The sequence below is a fragment of the Mytilus edulis genome, chromosome 14 (assembly GCF_963676685.1).
Source record: "Mytilus edulis chromosome 14, xbMytEdul2.2, whole genome shotgun sequence".
Lineage (NCBI taxonomy): Eukaryota > Metazoa > Mollusca > Bivalvia > Mytilida > Mytilidae > Mytilus > Mytilus edulis.
Genome location: NC_092357.1, coordinates 20,634,018 through 20,653,844, shown reverse-complemented (window position 1 = coordinate 20,653,844; position 19,827 = coordinate 20,634,018). Strand labels below are relative to the sequence as shown.

At 32.8% G+C, this 19,827-nt stretch overlaps 1 protein-coding gene across 4 annotated transcripts in view; it reads left to right on the top strand.

The window, feature by feature from the left end:
- Window positions 1-18,821, top strand: part of LOC139504526 (ecdysone-inducible protein E75-like) — a 61,979-nt gene extending 43,158 nt beyond the window's left edge. For all 4 annotated transcript variants that reach the window (XM_071294630.1, XM_071294632.1, XM_071294629.1 and 1 more), the window contains 6 exons: window positions 710-1,061; window positions 8,559-8,656; window positions 9,245-9,389; window positions 10,034-10,227; window positions 12,308-12,683; window positions 14,491-18,821. In XM_071294630.1, the coding sequence (XP_071150731.1) occupies window positions 722-1,061; window positions 8,559-8,656; window positions 9,245-9,389; window positions 10,034-10,227; window positions 12,308-12,683; window positions 14,491-14,699 (1,362 nt within the window). In that variant the 5' untranslated portion in view covers window positions 710-721 and the 3' untranslated portion in view covers window positions 14,700-18,821. The remainder of the gene's footprint in view (window positions 1-709; window positions 1,062-8,558; window positions 8,657-9,244; window positions 9,390-10,033; window positions 10,228-12,307; window positions 12,684-14,490) is intronic.
- The last annotated feature ends 1,006 nt before the right edge of the window (window positions 18,822-19,827 follow it).

Below are 19,827 nucleotides of genomic sequence, written 5' to 3'. Positions count from 1 at the left end.
TATAGTTATATAAAGAATAACCATGTTTGTCTTAAAATTGTATCTTGTAAGAACTATAAATTACCACTACATACAATCATAGTTATCCTAAAAAAACGATGGCGAATTTGAGTTGAAATGAAAAGCGTTTTTTTGTCATACTGCGTCGAACTTTTTAATATGTGGATGATCGTATTGTAATGTATGTTTATCAAAAAGGTAAACAAATCTTTATATAACCTACATGGTTATTTAAAGAAATAATTTGACTATCTTTTTAGTACAGATGTAGTTAGACAGAAATTGAACCTGTTTAAAATGAAAATATAGGTCGATCTGTTTTTGATACCTTAATGTTGTACTGTTAAATGTAATTAACTATTTTAAAAGAAAGGTGAAAAACATCATATATACATCTACTTTACAATATGAATTAAGGGTACAAAACTTTTAATTTTTGAAATACTAAGGCTTTCTTAGGAATAGATAACCTTAGCTGTATTTGGAAATTTTATTAGGAATTTTTGTTCTAATGCTATTCAACTTTTGACTATATTCGGCATTTAAAACTTTTCTGGATCCGAGTGTATTAAACTGCTGAGTCTTTTGTAGGTGAAACGCGCATCTGGCGAAAATACAAAATTTCAATTCTTGTGTCTATGATAAGTTTATTAAATACCACAGGATTTACTGCTGACTCACAAATAACTTTGTCTTTCTCAACTTTTAGATTCCGAACAATATGTGTGAGGTCATCCCTACAGTGACCATCAAAGAAGAGCCGGACCCTATTGCAACATGTTGTGAATTTATCAATCCAAAAATAGCAATTAAAAAAGAACCAATTGAAAGAGACAATGTTATAAATGAGCAAAGTAATGGATCTGAAAATACAGTCAGCATAAGCGACGTAGAGGACGAGGACGAGGATGATGATGTATCCTCCCCGTCTACTGTCGGCTCGCCAACAGATTTCGACTGTTCAATTACCGGTGTTATTCTACCAAGTATAGCTTTACCATTGTACCCCAGTAACATTCCAAGATGTGGCAACCGTCTCACAACAATAACATCAAAAAAAGGTCAGTTAACTTATATATTGTATCAATAGTCCCTTAGATTTTGAAAAGGCGAATTAACATAAAACAGGTCAACTATATGTAACTAATAAAGTGTAACTCATGACAACCGTCAACAAACACGAACATAGAAGAAAGCTCGGTTAATGTTGAAATCGCCATTGTATTCATGGCAACCGTCTTAGAGCTACTACATAAACGAGGGGTTAGTTAACATACACATACAATGTATATTGCCACTCATGATTCAAGTATCCGTCTAATGCCAGTAAAGTCCAAGGTTAGTAACCTTATAAATATTACATCATTCATTGATCTGGATGGTTGATGTCCTGCTTAGAGAACATGAAAGCCTTGAGTCTCACTTTGTCCGTCAGCAATTCGTGTGAACAAGAAACTCTACAAGTATGCCAAAATATGCCATTGGGTAGAATTCGGAAGAAGGTTTAATCACTTGTTGTATAAGTGCAATGACATGTACATAACATGTTGATATGCATTGACATGTGTCAGTGAACATTGGGAACTTAAACTTGACGAGAACGTTCTAAAAAAAGCATTTAATTTACAAATAGCACCAATATATAAAATTTCTTGATATTATCTGGGTTGAAATTTAAAACTTATTTTTTTTATTTGATATCACAAAAAAAAAATGTATACTTAAATAATGGTCCATTAACTAAGATAATTGGGTGTAATTCCTGCTCTAAACGATGATAGTCCGTCGGAAGGGGACTATAAATGGCTGGCCCGTGTTAAGAGAGAGACATATCTCTTGCACGTTAAAGACACACTTGTAGATTTCGAAGACGAGCAGGCTAATGCCGCCATAAGGCAGCACTCGCACCCGCAAAGTGGAAAGGGATTAATATGTTGCAAAACTTGTTTCCCAATCCATTTTAAATAAATATGTTTAAACTAATTCCTGCTATATATAAATTGAATATCCCACTAATTTGAATTAATACACGGTCTTCCTTGTTTATAGCACTGGTCGCAGGTTGCGTGGTCCGACCAGACCCGCAACATCCCCCTTTTTATGTATGTGTATTCATTTAAGTGTACCTTTAAATTATTAGTAATTTTCAATACAATGTGCAATGCACAGAATACATACAACTTAAGTTTCCCCCTGTAAGAAATTTGACCAATCATGTGTGAAATGATGGTAAAATATTAATCTCGCTGAAAACAGATGTAAGGTAACCTTTTAAAATCCTCGCTGGTGCATAAATGTCATAGTGTCAATGAACTACTGTGTAGTAAGGCCTTGACTAGCTGCATACGTAGCACGGAATTTACCTAGGTATTTATATGTGCAGCTAGACAGTATTTAGGTTAATTAATGTACGGTACATGTAATGTATGCTAGAGGAATGATCTTGTTTTCGATATAAATGATATTAGACATTTTAAGATTAAAAGTCTACTTATCTTTTTTTTTTAATTTTTAAACATGTTATTTCATCTCCCTACTCACACAGACGCTGAGAACAGAGTTGGAATAAGGGGGTGCCTGGTAAAAAAAATGGTTGATTATAAAGAGCACCACTAGACTGAGAGTCCTCTTAGGTAGTCCGAGCCCCCTCCCTTTCCCCCGTATAAATTCTTGATCCGCCACTGCTTAATATTTCATGTATAGAATATAAAGAAGTAAATTTGGAAAGTGTATGAATTAACTCTGAGCAATAAAATGATAGGTTAGTTGTATATTCTTGAATAGTAAATCAAGATTAATTGATAGAAAATAACTATTCTTTTTTAAATAGATTTTATGGTTTGATTAACGTACTGTGACAAAGATTAGTCAACCAGCAAAAATATAGTTATTCTAATCCGTTTCAAATACATCTATTAGGTGTTTTCTTATTCGCCGAAAAGAGGTCAAGATTGTGGCTACAAAAAGTATTACATATTTCATAGCAATATGTGACGCACAGTAAACTAATTCATCACTGATGTCAACGTGATCATCGTAACTGCAATTTCGATCATCCCAATATGGCGGACACAAAATTAGTTAAATTTTAGAAGGCAAATTTCCCCACTTTAACAGCTTATGTTCAGATTTGTATTATGTCAAGAAACATCTTTATAAGTATTGCCATTGAAATATTTGTCCACCATATTGGGATGATCGTAATAGTAGTGTTTCGGGTTCGTCGACCTCTCGTATGTGGAGGTGTGATAAGCATAGCTGACGTAGAAAAATTCCACAGCGTTACTTCCGGTTTTTCGTTGGCAATGTCAATAATGTCGGCTGCAATGGATAATAATATTTCCCAGTTCGAAAGAATGCACGTATCGGATCTCAAGACATTCCTTACAAAACGAGGAATAACATGTAGTCTTTATCGGAAGCAGCAGCTGGTTAGGCTATGTGAAATTGCTGTTGAATTGCAGTTGGAAGTTACGCAAACACAGGAAGACTACAAAGATATGGATTTACGAACATGACTCGAAACACTACAATTGGAGTTACGATCATCACGTTGACACCAGTAAATCATGTAGGCGTCCTGGTTATTAAATTATTAAAAGTATGATCTAGAAATCATAAAAGGAAGTCCTTGGTTCAATATATTCCTCGTCAGCAGTATCCCTATATCAAGGAAATCATTGTATATCTAAGAAACACAATCACTATATGTATTATGTCGTATCAAGTGGGAGTTCTAGACTCTTTACGTAGGTTCTAAAACAAGACCGGTGTCCTATAGCCATTCAACCCCCATTCCTTTTTTTCCGGGGGGACTGGATTGATTCAACCTGAATTTTAATGTGCGTATTGTTATGCGTTTACTTTTCTACATTGGCTAGAGGTATAGGGGGAGGGTTGAGATCTCACAAACATGTTTAACCCCGCCGCATTTTTGCGCCTCTCCCAAGTCAGGAGCCTCTGGCCTTTGTTAGTCTTGTATTATTTTAATTTTAGTTTCTTGTGTACAATTTGGACATTAGTATGGCGTTCATTATCACTGAACTAGTATATAATTGTTTAGGGGCCAGCTGAAGGACGCCTCCGGGTGCGGGAATTTCTCGCTACATTGAAGACCTGTTGGTGACCTTCTGTTGTTGTTTTTTTCTATGGTCGGGCTGTTGTCTCTTTGACACATTCCCCATTTCCATTCTCAATTTTATTTCCTACTTTGTGTAATGGGGGGGGGGGGGGGGGGGGGGGAGACAAGGATCAGACCAATTTATCCCCTAATAGCACGAGTAGCAAAGTTTTCCCCCTTGTAATATAACGTCAGCGATGTCAACCTAGTTGTTGTTTAATAACGAAATAACTACGAACGATTTTATATGTAAGATTTAATTTTGAAACTTAGTTTACTTGCATCATGGAAATACAAATTTTCTCTTCATACTAGCCTGTTGTCAGAAAAACGTGAATAGTGGCGAAACATATTAAAAATGCTCCTTAGGTGATAATGAACCTCAACGAAAACTGTTTGGCATCTCAAAGCATGAAGGTATATTAGTATTGAGTATACACCTTCATGTAGTTAGTTGTCAGGTAAAAAGAATGTATGAAAATGTCAGCATGTTAAAGATTCGGACGATCAAACAAAACAACACAAAAAAAGCAATTACAGACGGGTAAAAATAAAGACGGACTGATGGACATGTAGGCACAGTATGGTAGTATATACCGGCTGGAAGGGTAGAAATGTAGACATAATGATAGACACATACACAGAGTGTCAGACTGTTAAAAATGTACACTGACTGGTAAATATGAAGATAGATTATTGAACACGCGGGATAAGAACTGGTGGATATGTAGACAGAATAGAAGACACAAAGACGGTGAATATGAAGTCAGACTATTGAACATGAAGAAAGACTAATGGATACAGACTGGTAACCGTGCAGACAGACTTGTGGACACATAGCCAGAATGTAGAGAATGTAGACAAACAAGGGGACTATAATAAAGACTGGTGAAATAAAGACAAACTAGGGGACACATAGACAGACTGACGAACATTTATGTAATTTAAATGTAAATTGACAATAAACATTTTTCAGCACTCACACTTGGACTTGAACATAATGAAAATCTATCATAATAGGGGGGGGGGGGGATTGGCATGGGGGAAAAGTGACTAAATGTATACGTATTGCCAAATTTCCGCGGGGGAAGAACTGCAATGATCCAAAATTCCCGAGGGTAAATGAATGGCTATATTACACCGACACATTTTGGCAAACTACAAGCTAACAATCAATTGGATTGGCATACTATACTTTGTGGAGTGGAGCATTGGAGTGGAGTGTTTGAATGACTTTTGGAGTGAATTTATTGGAGTGAGATTACTACGCCAATTCTCCACTCCATAAAATGCATTATGCCAACTGGAAACCATTGATTAACCTGTAACACGAGTTCAACAAGCTGTGGTCTAACACCTTTATGCCATGTGCCTTGTTTAGATGCTGGAAATATTATTTTCAAATCGTTTGGTTTTTATACCATGCTACATTGTACATGTAGAGAACCTACATTTTATCCTACTCGTTTGTATTGGCAAACATTATTGTAAAAATAAAAAGATGTAAACATAAAAAGATAATATCATAATTCCTTTTCAAATCGTTTTTGATTTATTTTGCTAAATGTACAGAACCTACATTTTATCACACTCGTCTGTATTGATGAATATTATAATAAAATAATAATTGTAAAAATTAAAAGATCATATCGAATTCCCTTGAACTTCTTTTGATTTTATATGATATTTGTGATTGCAATGCAACATCAATATTTCTTCTAAATATGTCAACTGTATCTGATCTGCATATGTTGATAAAAAGTTGTAATGTTTATATAAATTAAATCAATCATGCATAATGCATGCCATCGTTATGTATGAGGGCATTAAAGGGGAGCATTAATTTCTGCAGTGTTCTTAAACAAATTCGTTTTTTTTTTCAGTATCTTTGGAAGGGAAGCATTAATTTGTGCAGTATTCTTTAACTTTGTGGGGATTTTTTCTCTGTCTTACAAAAAGACGCTCATTCTGTAAAATTCTCGTAAATTGATAAAACACGTACTATGACATTTTTTCTGTAATTTAAATTTCTTTATTATATACACATCGTTCATATTTCCATATTCAATGTCATTACCTTTTTTTTTATTATTATTTTTACCATCTGGTGGTGTTTTTTCTCTTCACTTTTGCACCCCATTTTCTCTTTTCGTTATTCTTCATAAATGCTCATTTTTCAAGTCAACATTTGTATGACCTTTATTCTGTATGTTTTACTGTGTTGGATCACTTTTTTTGCAATTTAGCATTACATGTTTTGACCTTTTAAATTCTCTTGTCTTCAAAACCCAATGAAGACCCTCATTTATTATTAACTCAACATCTAAAATCAATGTGCATTTTTTTCTCTGTATAACATATTTTGCATTAATATCATTTTTCTGTCAATGATAAAGTCGTCTATAAAAAATTGTGGTTTCTTGATTACAATTGTATTTCGGGTCAATGTGACCGAATAATCGATTTTAAATGTATAATGTATTAAATTCAATTTTAAGATATGCAAGTCGTGCGTACATGTATGTATAGAATATCTTGATATTTTTTTTTTGTAAAAATATTTAAATAGATTTAAGTTGGGGGTAAAGTCTAACTTGGACTCGGTGTTTTACATGATAGAGAATAATGACAAAACTTGCAGAAAAAAGTTCAAAAAATATAAAGAATAGAGAAAACCAGAGAAGAGAAAAATGGTTTCAGAAATTAAAGAATACACAATTGAAGGACCCCTCCCCCTCCCCCCTCCCCCTCCCCAAACCCTCGTATATAATAGAACAGTTCTATTTCCCAAATTACGCATACGTGGAGGCGACATGCAAACATTTCAAAAGTAATGTCACTAATATTGTTTTGCATTTCCCCCACCTTATCTATTTATTCCATCTTTCTGAAACCCAAAATGCATTGACTTATAGTAAATGATAGACCTTCAAACTTAAGTGCCAGTCTTTGTAAGAATCAGGCAATTTAGAAAAATTTCAAAACGTGGCCGAAAAAAACCCACCAACCTAACCGTCCTATTTTGAAGTTATCCTCATCCTGAGTTAGAATGGTAGGTCTTTTGTTTCTGCGTGTCTGGTAATTCGAGAAATCTCCAGATAACTTTTGGTTAGAATGATAGCAAATTACGGAGTGAGCTCCCCTTAATTATTATTTTCTAGTGCATTTCAACCAAATTATATCTTGAATTACCAGAACAAGAAAAGGAAACGAATGTTATATTCGTGCACCATTATACAATTTGAACATAAATTAATGTCAACTTGAGTGGGTTTTTGTTTGTCATGTTTTCAACACTGCCTGATTCTTAGGCAGATTGGCACTTAAGGTGGTACCTAACACTACAGGGAGATAACTCTGTAAAATCAGCTAAATGTTTTACTTACATTGTGTTTTTTATGGGAATATTAAGCTTCTCAATGACCAAAATTAGCTATATAACCAATGTAATTTTTCTGATAAAATGGTTAGTTCAAATTTTTGGATTTTTTTATATTTTTGTCAAAGGGTCAAAGTAAATACTTTGTCAAAATTTTGTGAAAATCAAACGAGCCAAATTAATTGTAGTGAAGGTGTTGGGTACCACCTTAAGCATGCATTAATTTGTTTGTACTCAGAGTAAATTCCAGCACTTTTTTACGAATTGTTATTGCGAACCCCTTAAGATAGTGATATTTCTTTAATTACGCACATGCTTATTTACATGTCCATGATTGAATAATAGTTTAAGGAAGTACAAAGTATTTTTTTAAAGGAAATTGACTAATATACTTACTTATTGTATCTACGTTTGTCTGTACATATTAACCTCTTCCTGTATAACGTGGTTGTTATATCTACGACTTAATAATATTGACTTCCTTGTTGTAACCAAAATATTTTTTGTCAAATTGTACATGTACATGTATGAGTGTTGAGATTGGTTTGTTTTTTTTTGGAGGGAGCTGGGACAGGCCTTCATTTGAAAATTCTTTAATTGTAGACCATTTTTCTCCAAGTATAATAATTCTTTATTTTTTATCACTATTTTCTTTTATGCTTTTGTTTTTGATTCGTTGTCTATTCTTTATTTTTTTGTGCTATTTTTATCAATATTCTTTACACATATCTCAAGTACCCCATTATTAACTTTTCTATATTTTTTTTACGAATACCCCTATTTTTTTGTTATACTTTCCCCCTTACCAAACACAAATCAACTTGTATGAAGCAGTGGCGTATCCAGACATTTTCATAAAGTGGGGCCACTGGCTGCCTTAGATGGTCCCGCACCCGTCATGCTTCAGTGATTCCCTATAAAATAGTCAGCCATTTTTTCCAATAAAAAGGGGACGCCCGGGCATTCTGTTCCCCGAAATCCGCCTCTGTAAAGGCTCCTGGTCCTATTTGACGGTAACTGACAAGTTATTGATAATATTTTAACATATATTTGTTTCAGCTAAGAAGCCAGATCCAGATGGTCATATACTTTGTAAAATATGTGGAGACAAAGCTTCAGGTTTCCATTATGGAGTATTCTCCTGTGAAGGATGCAAGGTGTGTATAAAAATTGTAACAGTAGTACATGTACTTCTTCAAATTAGGCCAAAATCAAATATATAGATATAAGAAGATGTGGTATGAGTGCCGTTAACACAACTCTCCATCCTACATGTTTCTTGCTTCCTGGCAGAAAAAAATTGAAACAGATACATGTAAGTTGATACTTTTTTTCTTTATTATACTTTTACATAGAATAGTACTTTTATGGTGAAGGTTCTTGACTCTACCAGTGCTTACCCAAACAGGTACAAAAATGTTTTGAGGTATGCATACACATTTAGGTTAGGAATTGATGCATGGAACACAACTAACTTAAAGTGTTTTTACCTACAATGTATATATTCAGCAAACTAAAAGTTTGGATTACGAAAGAAAACCTGTAATATCTAGTACTTTGAACTATTTTTTATTAAGTCTTGATCTTTGTGACTCAAATTAAAAAGTGTTTCTGATGTTGTTTTTGGTAAACTACAGAGAATGCTTAAAACACGGTAATTGTTTTCAGAATGCAAACGAAATTCAATTATATAGTATACTAAGTACTATGAATAATATCTTAAAAAGGTTATTTTCTAATTGTAGGGATTTTTCCGTCGCTCAGTTCGTCAGAATCTAGTCTACAAACCCTGTTCTACACCAAAGCGATGTCTGATCATGAGAATCAGTAGGAATCGGTGCCAGTTCTGTAGGATGCACAGATGTATAGATTCAGGAATGTCACATGAATGTACGTTATAAAAAGGCGGGGATGTCAATATGTGTAGTCTGTCTGCTATACAACAGTTAAAAACAATACAGATGACTGTACACATGTATACTGCATGCGCAATACAGTAGATTATAAAAAAAGGCAGACGATCATGAAGATATCAAGCGCAGAATAAAATATCATAAGTTGGAACTGATAAAGTCGTCATGGCAACAAACGAAAAACCACAAAAAGACCAACAAAACTATGTCTACACAAAACTACATAAGATATAAAAATTCCACAACGGTTTGCCATACACCAAAATTGGTACATTCTTTGAAAGTTGTTCTATACGGATCGAAGAATTTTTAAATTCCGAGTTCATACTAAGTAAACCATTCTACGAAAAAATGTACATTAAGAGCTACGGAAGCATGGGTGAACATTTTGTCGAATGTACAATGTTCTTGAGCATAGTGTTTAATCTATTAAGTTCAGAAAACTAAAATCGACATCGGCTTAATTCGAATCATCTTAACCGAGAATATTGTCAGGATCTTATTTTGATTTTGACGTTGAAATTACAAAAGTTGAACTTCCAGTAGACAATTATATATTACTCTTCATAAGAAATACTTTTATTTAATTATAATGTTAATTGCTATTTTTCTTTGTTTCAGCTGTACGATTAGGAAGGTGTCCGAAAAAGGATAAACCATCAAGATTTAATTTCTTCAAATTACCACAGGGGGCTGTAGGTACTGATGTAGAGAAGCAAATCCGAACGGAACAAATGATTCTGTGTATACACGAGGCCTTCCGAGGAGCACGGAAAGAGTTTGATTTGTTTACCGATAAATACAGCTCAGCTCCAGTAAGATTTATTGACATACTTAAAGTTTACTTACTAACTAATTAGGGTCGATATCTCAGTTGAAACCAAAGAACATGATTTTTTTTGTGTATAAATAGAAAAAGATGTGGTATGATTGCCAATGAGACAAATTGAATTGTCCACAGGAGACCAAATTGACACAGAAATTAACAACTATAGGTTACCGTACGGCCTTCAACAATGAGCAAAGCCCATACCGTAGACTGTTTGACTAAGAGAGAAAAGTTAATACTTTCTTATATACTGCCAGAATAAAAAAAACATATGTAGATATAAGAAGATGTGGTATGATTTCCAATTAGACAATGAACTATCTCATCGTTTTTTTTATATGGCGAGTATACTGAAAAGCTAACGGTCGAGCTAAATGCCTCAAATTTGTATCAAATGTTACGGTTCGTTTCTTATAACAAATAAAATAGATTAGTTCAATATAACACTGCAGTTTATCATCATTCTTACCATGTTATATGTAAATTACTGCCAAGGCCACACCAATTTGATTCCTTGTTCGACGGACCCGCCCGCACCTATTTTTTTTCAAAACAGAATTTTTTTATTATTTCTATATTCCCGCTCCCCGCATCCGGAAATATAATCATGTCTATTTCCCGCATCGTTTTTTTTGTGTAAATATTAAAATATTATAAAAAGATATCAACATTTGTTTTTAAAATCACAGTATAACCTGTATATAACGATTTTTAACATAAAAGCACACCACCACCACACTGTGTAAATATCTGTGAGGATATTTGTTTCAGCATAAAACATATTTATCCAAAGTGGGAGTGATCCGATATAAATTTATAACAGCGGAAATACCTGTAAAGTACAAAAAATTGGTTTCGTTCCCCCTTACTTATATCCCCTATAAAAAAAAATGTTCGTTGTTAGAATAAAGTACAAAGAACTTCTGAAGGATTTGCCTTCAACTGCAATTATATTGTATGCTGGCAAAACAAAACTATCCATAGCCGCTGCATGTTTATGCACCTGTCCTGATTGATTCAGGGGCCTGTCGTTCAGCAGTTATTGTTGATGTTGGTATTTTCACGTTTGGATATATAAATTAGATCGTTGGTTTTCCTGTTCGAATTACTGTACGCTTATAATTTTGGGGTCCTTTATAGCTTGCTGTTTGGTCTGTATCATCTTGCTGTTTGGTCTGTATCAAAGCCCTGTGTAAAAGGCCGTACTTTGACCTGTGTTTGTTATTATCAGGTTGAGAACAACCCTCCCTCAGACAAGGGGTCATTTTACTGATGTAGAAAAGAAAATAGAAATACCAAGGATTTGTATAGTTCTTCTATACAAAACCTTTGAAAACTTAGAATTTTGTACTCAAAAAGAGGAGAGTTACATCATATTGTAAACAACTTTTTCTAAAAGAGGGGTCCACTTATTTTGAATAATATTAAACTGTGTTAATTTAACATGGTTAAATTCCAGGAATATTACAAAATTCTTGGACATGTTTTGACCATTAAATACCAGATAGATATATAGTTCTTTGAGAAAATATGAGCCCTTTTGTACAAACAAATATATTATAATAACTTATATTGATCCCTCATAAAACATGTAAAAAGGATATTTATAACATTAAAGGGTTGCCCCAAAACTGATTATGACTTGGATGGAGAATTGTCTCATTGTCAGTCACACATACATAAAACAGATTTAATTATTTCTTGGTGAACAGGAAAAAAATACTTCAGAAATTAAAGAAATGTCAAAGTACAAGTGATAAATCAAGTTTTAATATTGTCAAAACCTACTATTTTATGTTTACAAAAAAAAATTATAATCGCTCGCCTTTACTTTTCAAGCTTCGCCTCAAAAATTTGCAAATTAAATATATTTTTATTAAAATTTTCAAACCGCTCGCTCGCTCCAAATTTTGGACTCCAAAAATACGTAGAACAAGAAATTAAATTGGTGTGGCCCAATAATATTTCTTCAATGATACATGTAGCATGCCTATAATTAAATATTGCAAAAGATATAAAAAGGTTATACATTTGTTTTTGGAACACAAATTATTATTTCTTTGCAGATAACCCCGGTGCAAACAGATTCTGACGCTAAAAAGTTGTGCTCGAGATTCTTGCCAGCTATGGTTCTATTTACAACATACTTTGCAAAAGATATTCCAGAATTCACGAGACTTCAAGAAACCAATCAAAAACTATTAATACGCGAGAGCTTTATGGAGACATGCGCAGTGCTTTCATCTCACAGTTCCGATGTTGATTCTTATGATCTCATTGCAGATAAATTTAGATATTATGTTCACCATGAGACATGCTTTAAAATGGGACCATTTGGGGACTTTTTTCATAAGATGTTTACTACTATTCAAAAACTACGCAGTTTAGATATGACAGATGTGGAGTTATCTATCTTGGCGGCCATTATATTATTTTGTCCAGGTTAGTATGATGTTGGTACTTTTATTTGCTTCAAAGCAAAGACATTGAGGTTGCAGTCTTGTAATTGACTGCTCCATAGGCTTACATGCTAAACAGCTGATCTTTGAAAATAAAAAAAAAATAAAATGCTACATAGAATTTTTTTTTCATGTTCATATCTTGTATGTACTTATGTGAAATTGTGATTTAATCGAAAAAAAAGTGGGTCTTGCCACGAAGAATAAAAAGTTACGTAACCCTGAAGTCAAAACATTTTTTTTCTACTTTCTGTTTGCTGTTTTTACTGGGCCGCACCACTTCCAGTAAACATGATATCCTTCCACTTTCCTGGATTGATATCCCCAATAAGATGCAAGATTTTTTTTAAAATCTATATATATGTTTCAATTCAGCATAAACCTATAATCAAACAGAAAAAATTGAGTCCAGAAAAAAATTCAGAAAAAAAATGGACTATTTTGTTTCCCTCCATGTTTTGACATGCACCGGAAACTGGAGTTGGAATACAAGACTGGTACCTTGATATGAGAGAAAGTCCATTAATTAATTTTTTTTGAAGATTTGGTTATCATAAAATCTGTTTTAAAACATTGTAAGTATATTTCAAATAAACTCACAAAAGCAAAGTTAATAGCACAGTTCTAATTTGGTATATCTTCGTGTATGTTTTAAAAGGGGCATTGTGAAGTAACCTGTTGAAAGGGAAAGTTTATTTACTAGCAAAACAAACGAACAGACAAAATGCATAATCAGGACGAGAAAAAAATTACTCTTGTAATTCAAATACCGATGCAGATCATAAATTTTAGGCTCGTTCAAATTTTTTCCACCGATTTAGTGGGAAGCGCAATAGATACACACTCAGCCCCTCCTGATCAATAGGCCAGGATGAAAGTTTGGGAAATAAAAGTTTATTGCAAATTAAAACAGATATATAATTATGATGGATAGGAGCATTAATTTGTCCATGCTTAAGCTAATATGCCAATTTTGATCCCTGTAAGACTTGTTGTAAAGACTGTTAAACGTGCAATGGTGTAACATGGAAAATAATATTCATGATTGAAAACTGGATGCAACTATATATGTATTTATACATCCCGCAAAACAATAGCCCTCTTGAAATAGTACAGGAGGATGTTTTTTTTTTTATATATCCACAAGTCAATCCTTTGGCTGGAATAATAATATAAAAATAGATCAAATATGAAAGAGACCAAATCTATCTGTTGTACTAATGACATCGTCAGTGTGAATGACTACCGTTGCGTCCATTGGCTATAATGTCATGCATAGTAAGGAGGTCAACACGTAAGTAATTCAGTACTGCAATAGGTGCATGACTGTGTAACTTCTCCTAGAGTGACCCACTGGGATGAAGGATAGGAAATGTGGCATACCACTGGCAATGAGAGTATGCTGGATAAGGGAGCTACCATTTAATTTTTATGGGGGGGGGGGGGGGGGGGGGGGTGGGGCTAGGATGAAATTTGAAAAAAATAGGCAGGACAGGAGTTTTGAGTAAAAAAAAAAGGCAGGATGTGACACTTGCAAAAAAAAGAAGTCAGGACGACAATTTAGGTAAAAAAAAAGTCAGGATAAAGTAAAAAAAAAAAGGCAGGACCCATTAGAGTGAAAAATAAAAAGTCAGGACAGAGATTACAGCTAAAAAAAATGCAGGACAAAATTTTTCATCCTACTCATGATTATGGAGTATGGGTATTCAGAATATTTATCAATGTATTATTTGTGTGTAGAATACATCTGTACAATTGTGATCTTAAGAACAATTCACTTTATATTTCAGATCGTCCAGGAGTTGGTGAATCTTTTCATTTAGAGAAAATGGAAGAAGATTTAACATTAGCTTTGAAATGTCAATTTTTATTGAATCATGGTCAATGTGATAAACTTTTCCCAAAGACTGTTGAAATTCTTGTTGATTTACGAAGTATTTCTACAATGCATTCCGAAAAGATTCTTAATTCAACAGTTGAAGTTGACGGTGATGATTGACAACGATAACAGATTTAATCAGACCAAAATAAAAACTACGTCTTTTAATTGGTTGCATTTCAATTGTTTATGACGTCACGTTCATGTATAATAATTAACCAATCACGTGTATAATAATTAGCCAATCACGGCGTGTTGGTGTTCGCTGTTGAAAATGCATGAGATTTTGAAATGGCAAATTATACGGTTTTAGTACACTATAGGGTAAAATATAATATTTTTTAGTATTGTCTTTTCATATTTATATTCAGAATTTTGTAAAATAACAAAATACTCAATACTAATTATGTCTGTGAAAAAAAGTGCAACGTGTTAATTTCTAAATAAGATGTACAAGTAAACTAAATTATAAATTTTAATTGATATTAATTTTAAAAAGCATTTTTTTTGTTGTGTTTCTTTTTCTTGTCTCTTTTCTTTATTATAAAAAACGAACTTGTAAAATACGTGATATTGAAGCAATCACCCGACAAATTAACACTTAAAGAGATGATGGAAAATAGATTAGAAATTGGGGATCGGTGAGCAATTTTCCAAATAGTTGCAAGTGTAAAATTGATGTTGAGTTTTGACATCACAGTGCTATTATTTAATTGTGACAAATTTTACATATTTTTGTGAGAAAAAAAAATAACCCCTCCGCTTTTAAAGTCAAATGATCGTTCCCTAAAGCTTGTTATATATGCATAGTTTCAGCGCAAGTCATATAGTGATCTTTGTATGCATATTTTAATTTAGTTTGTTGTCTGGTTGCTGTTGTTTTAACCTTACAACCCATATGTGATTAGCATACTGTATTTAGAATCTCATATAAAGAGAAAATACATAACTTGGTTAAGGTGGTACCTAACACCTTAACTAAATCTAATTTGGCTCGTTTAATTTTCTTAAAATTTTGACAAAGTATTTACTTTGACCCTTTGACAAAAATATAAAAATTTCAAAAAGTTTGAACCAATCGTTTAATTAGAAATTTACACTGGTTATATATAGCAGTTTGACAAACACTTATTTTGATCATTGAGAAGCTTAATATTCCCTTAATAACACAATGTCATTAAAACGTTCTGCTGATTTTACAGAGTTATCTCCCTGTAGTGTTAGGTACCACCTTAATGTAAAGACGTTTCAAGATATCCAATTGTGTTAGAACCGCCCAAGTTACAACAGTTAAACTTGTAACTCTAAAATAAAAAAATATATATATTACTAAATAGATATTACTATAAAAATAGTTATGTTGTATAACAACAGTGTATATAATAAGATAAGGTAATTTTTATTGCAAATAGAGGTCCCATTCATGCTGCGAACAGGTTGACATGTTGATATTTACTAGACATCGACCATTCGTTTTTTGTATTAAGGGGTAGGAAACTGTATAGAAAGGAAGTGAAAAAATAGTTTGTTTCCATTCAAAAATAGAAAGGAAAAAAAACGAAAAGTTCCATCAAAAAAGGATTTTTGTTTGTTTTGGGAGTAAACAATACAAGCGACCCCACAAAAAATGAACATTCGTCTCAACTCGGCCGATTCCGTACCCCCATAGAGTAGCGGATTCTACCGAGGATTGCCGAATGAAAAAATGAATTGTTGGTGCCTTATATAATTTATCAAATATCTATTCAATCAGCATTTTTTTCACTAAAGGAAATCCCAGCCTACACGACACGAAACATAAGACCCCTGAGTCTATAAATCAATAACACTGCATAATCTTAAATTACTTTTTAAAAGTGTAGGGTTACTTATTTTATTCTATTATGCTGTTATGTACCAAGTACTGTCAATATATTATCTTTCAAAGACATTGTATGTTTAAATTTTGTAAATGTTACAGTGTGTTAAAAGTAAAGTCGAACGATTCTTTCTTGTTCATGAATGCATCGAAAAATGTAGAAACTATCTTCTTGATGAATAACTTTATAAAATTTGTTTCAGAATCAATTAGATTTTTATTGTGTGTTTTGCTTTGTTATGTATTTTGATTGTGTAGTCTTTTAAAGACAAATTATATAAATTTCATGTTTTCAAAATAGTTTATAGACCAAGGGAAATAACTAGTAAATTTATTTGACAATCGTCCAAATCTGATTTTTGAAATCAGCATATTATCAATATTTGAGTCGCCGGTAAAATACACAGATCTTGTTAATGTATTTTATGGGGCAACCCCAAATTTATTTTTACTCGTAAAGATTTTTCGGCAATTCTTGTTTCAACTGGCAATGTTTTCAAGTTTACAATATTATCCCTGCATAATTGTTGTCAGCAAAAACTATATTAAACTTTTTGTTCGCCTTAAGTCCGTAGATACATTGTTAACTATAAAACGAGACAGAAATCGTCTATCAAAGTTGTTTAACATGATGTCAGCATCTATTGTTTAGATAACATGTAATACAATATAAACTTTAAACTTATAAATGTTGAAGCGTTGATTTATAAAATATTTAAAGTTGGTAAACCCCGTTAAGGGGTGTTCCTTATAATAGGAAGCTTATACGAAGAAAAGAAGAAAGTGGACAAATTCAAAATCTTTTTTTATGCTTTTCTCCTGTAGATATGAAATGGCGATGTTTTTATTGTGGGTGTAAACTTGGACTTTCTAAAAACCAAGATTCCTAACTATGTTGATAGTTATGTATTCTAGACAATTTGAAGTTGTGCCTAAGATTTTTATTTCTTTACGTGAACCGTATCAAGGGTCATCCAAGAAACTTATCATGCCACCGATACTGTTATCATACATTTGTATATAATTATGTTTCGTTCAGTCTTGAAATTCATATTTGTACTAGTGACAAAATGTTGAAATATTAATAAATCATGCATGAAATTGCATATATACCAACGTGCAGCTAATTGGCCATTTACAAGTCTATAAAAGTCCCAGTGTAAAGTGAAAAATAAAACAATGGAAGAAATAGATGTATTTCAGTAGAAATAGGTCTAATGATGAGGAAAATACTGTCCGTCTTTCCAGAAAAAAGGGTAAGGAAATATAATGTCGGTGTCATTTTGGTCTTTTGTGGATAGTTGTCTCATTGGCAATCATACCACATCTTCTTTTTTTATATCAATAGTATGTGGCAAGTCGAAGAAAAAAGGGTAACACTTCATTTTTAAAAAAGTGTTGTTCACACATCTTTGTCAATATAATGGAATTTTAAGCGACTTCCATACAAGTGAAAACTGTAGCTAGCTATAAAACTAGATTTAAGCCACACTTTGCTGCCTAAGAAAATGCCTGTAACAAGTCAGGCATATGACAGTTGTTATACTTTCGTTTAATGTGTTTGAGCTTTTGATTTTGCCATTTGCTTAGGGACTTTTCATTTAGAATTTTCGTCGGAGTTCAGTCCTTTTTTACTTTATAAACAAGGCATGAATGTATTTTTTGATAAAATGAATGTGATACGTAAGTAATGCAGTGACAATATTGTTTTCCTTGTTCTAGTATTTTTTTTTCAAGATAAGATACCATATGTTCAAAAGATAATTAATTTGTTCAATCTTCATCAGAATAGAAGATATTATAGTCCATCTTGTGATTTTATGGTATATTAATGTTATGTGTTGATTTTGTACATGCAAACAAGTATAATTTATATAATATACATGTAATTATATATAATATTTTCAAGTACATGCATGTACATATTTTTTTAATGGTACTGATTCAAAATCATACCATTTTATAGAATTACCAAATGCATTGTATGTTAAACATACTTTTAGGCACCAGCCATTCATTTTTTTTTTGTGGGGGAGGGGATCATTATTTTTTCTTTATTTTTAATAGATTGTTTGATTTTAATTTCTTATTTAAATATCATCTGTTTCCGAAGGGATGTAAACACATTTTTTGTATCCATTGAAAATAAGTAAATATAAATGCTTTCAACATTTGAATTAAAAAAATATCTGGTTCCTATATCCAATTAAGAATAAAGTATATACATTTTTTTTATTTTATTTATTATTACAAAGACTTCCCTGGAAAAGATCATGCTCCCCCACTCATGATGAATGACCGGTGCCTTATCGTCTGAATTATTAAATGGCGACTCTCAGCTGTAATTGTTGTTAAAATATGCATTAAAAATAAGGGAAAAAATATTCTTTTTATTTATTGATCTGAATCACTACATCATTGTTACAGCACAGACGAAACGCTAGATGGAGCTGTTGTCATAAAAACGTTTTTTCTTCTTCTTCATATTACCGTACTCGTCCGCAATTCTCCATTTACTGCGTGTTTGTTACTTTATCTATCAACACAAATATAGATGAGGATCAGAAGCTATGTTTTATAATTGCCGACAAGACAAGTATTCATCAAATAGATATAAGAAGATGTGATACGAGTGCCAATGAAATAACTCTCCATCCAAGTCACACTTTGTTAAGGTTAACCATAATAGGTCAAAGTACGGTTTTCAACACGGAGACATGAATCACACCAAACAGCAAGCCATAAAGTGCCAAAACATTACTAGTGTAAAACCATTTAAACGGAAAAATAAAGGGTCCAATCTATAAAGAATAAACGAGAAGCGACAAACACTTATGAACCACATCAACAAACGACAACCATTGAATATCATATTCCTGACTTGGGACAGGTGCAAACAATTGTAGCGGGTTCAAACGTTTGAATAAGTACCAACTTTCACCCTTTTGTGAAACAATAGTGTAACAATTTCAGAAAAAAAAACATCGATAACCTTGTACAAAAATCCGCCATTTGCAATAATATACACTAACCCGAATAATTCAGTCGTTATATTCCGCTGATCTACGAAGGCTACATTAACGCCTGAACGTCTTCCTCGATCAAGACCGTCAACCGGAATTTTCACACCGCTTTGCAATATGGGAATTTTGATTTAAATTGGCAGCTAAAGAAGGAGGAGTTCCGGATGTTAATTGACGTTAAATGATGTAAAATGATATTTGTTTCCTTTCTGTTAAATTCAATTATTTTCGTGTGTCTGGCCTCAGACCACAATTATTCTTCTCCTTTGCTACAATGCTTCCTTTGGTAAAAGTCAAATCAAATTAACAATTTGCACCGTTTCAAACATGAAATAAATGTAACTGCTTATATATAGACCATTATTAG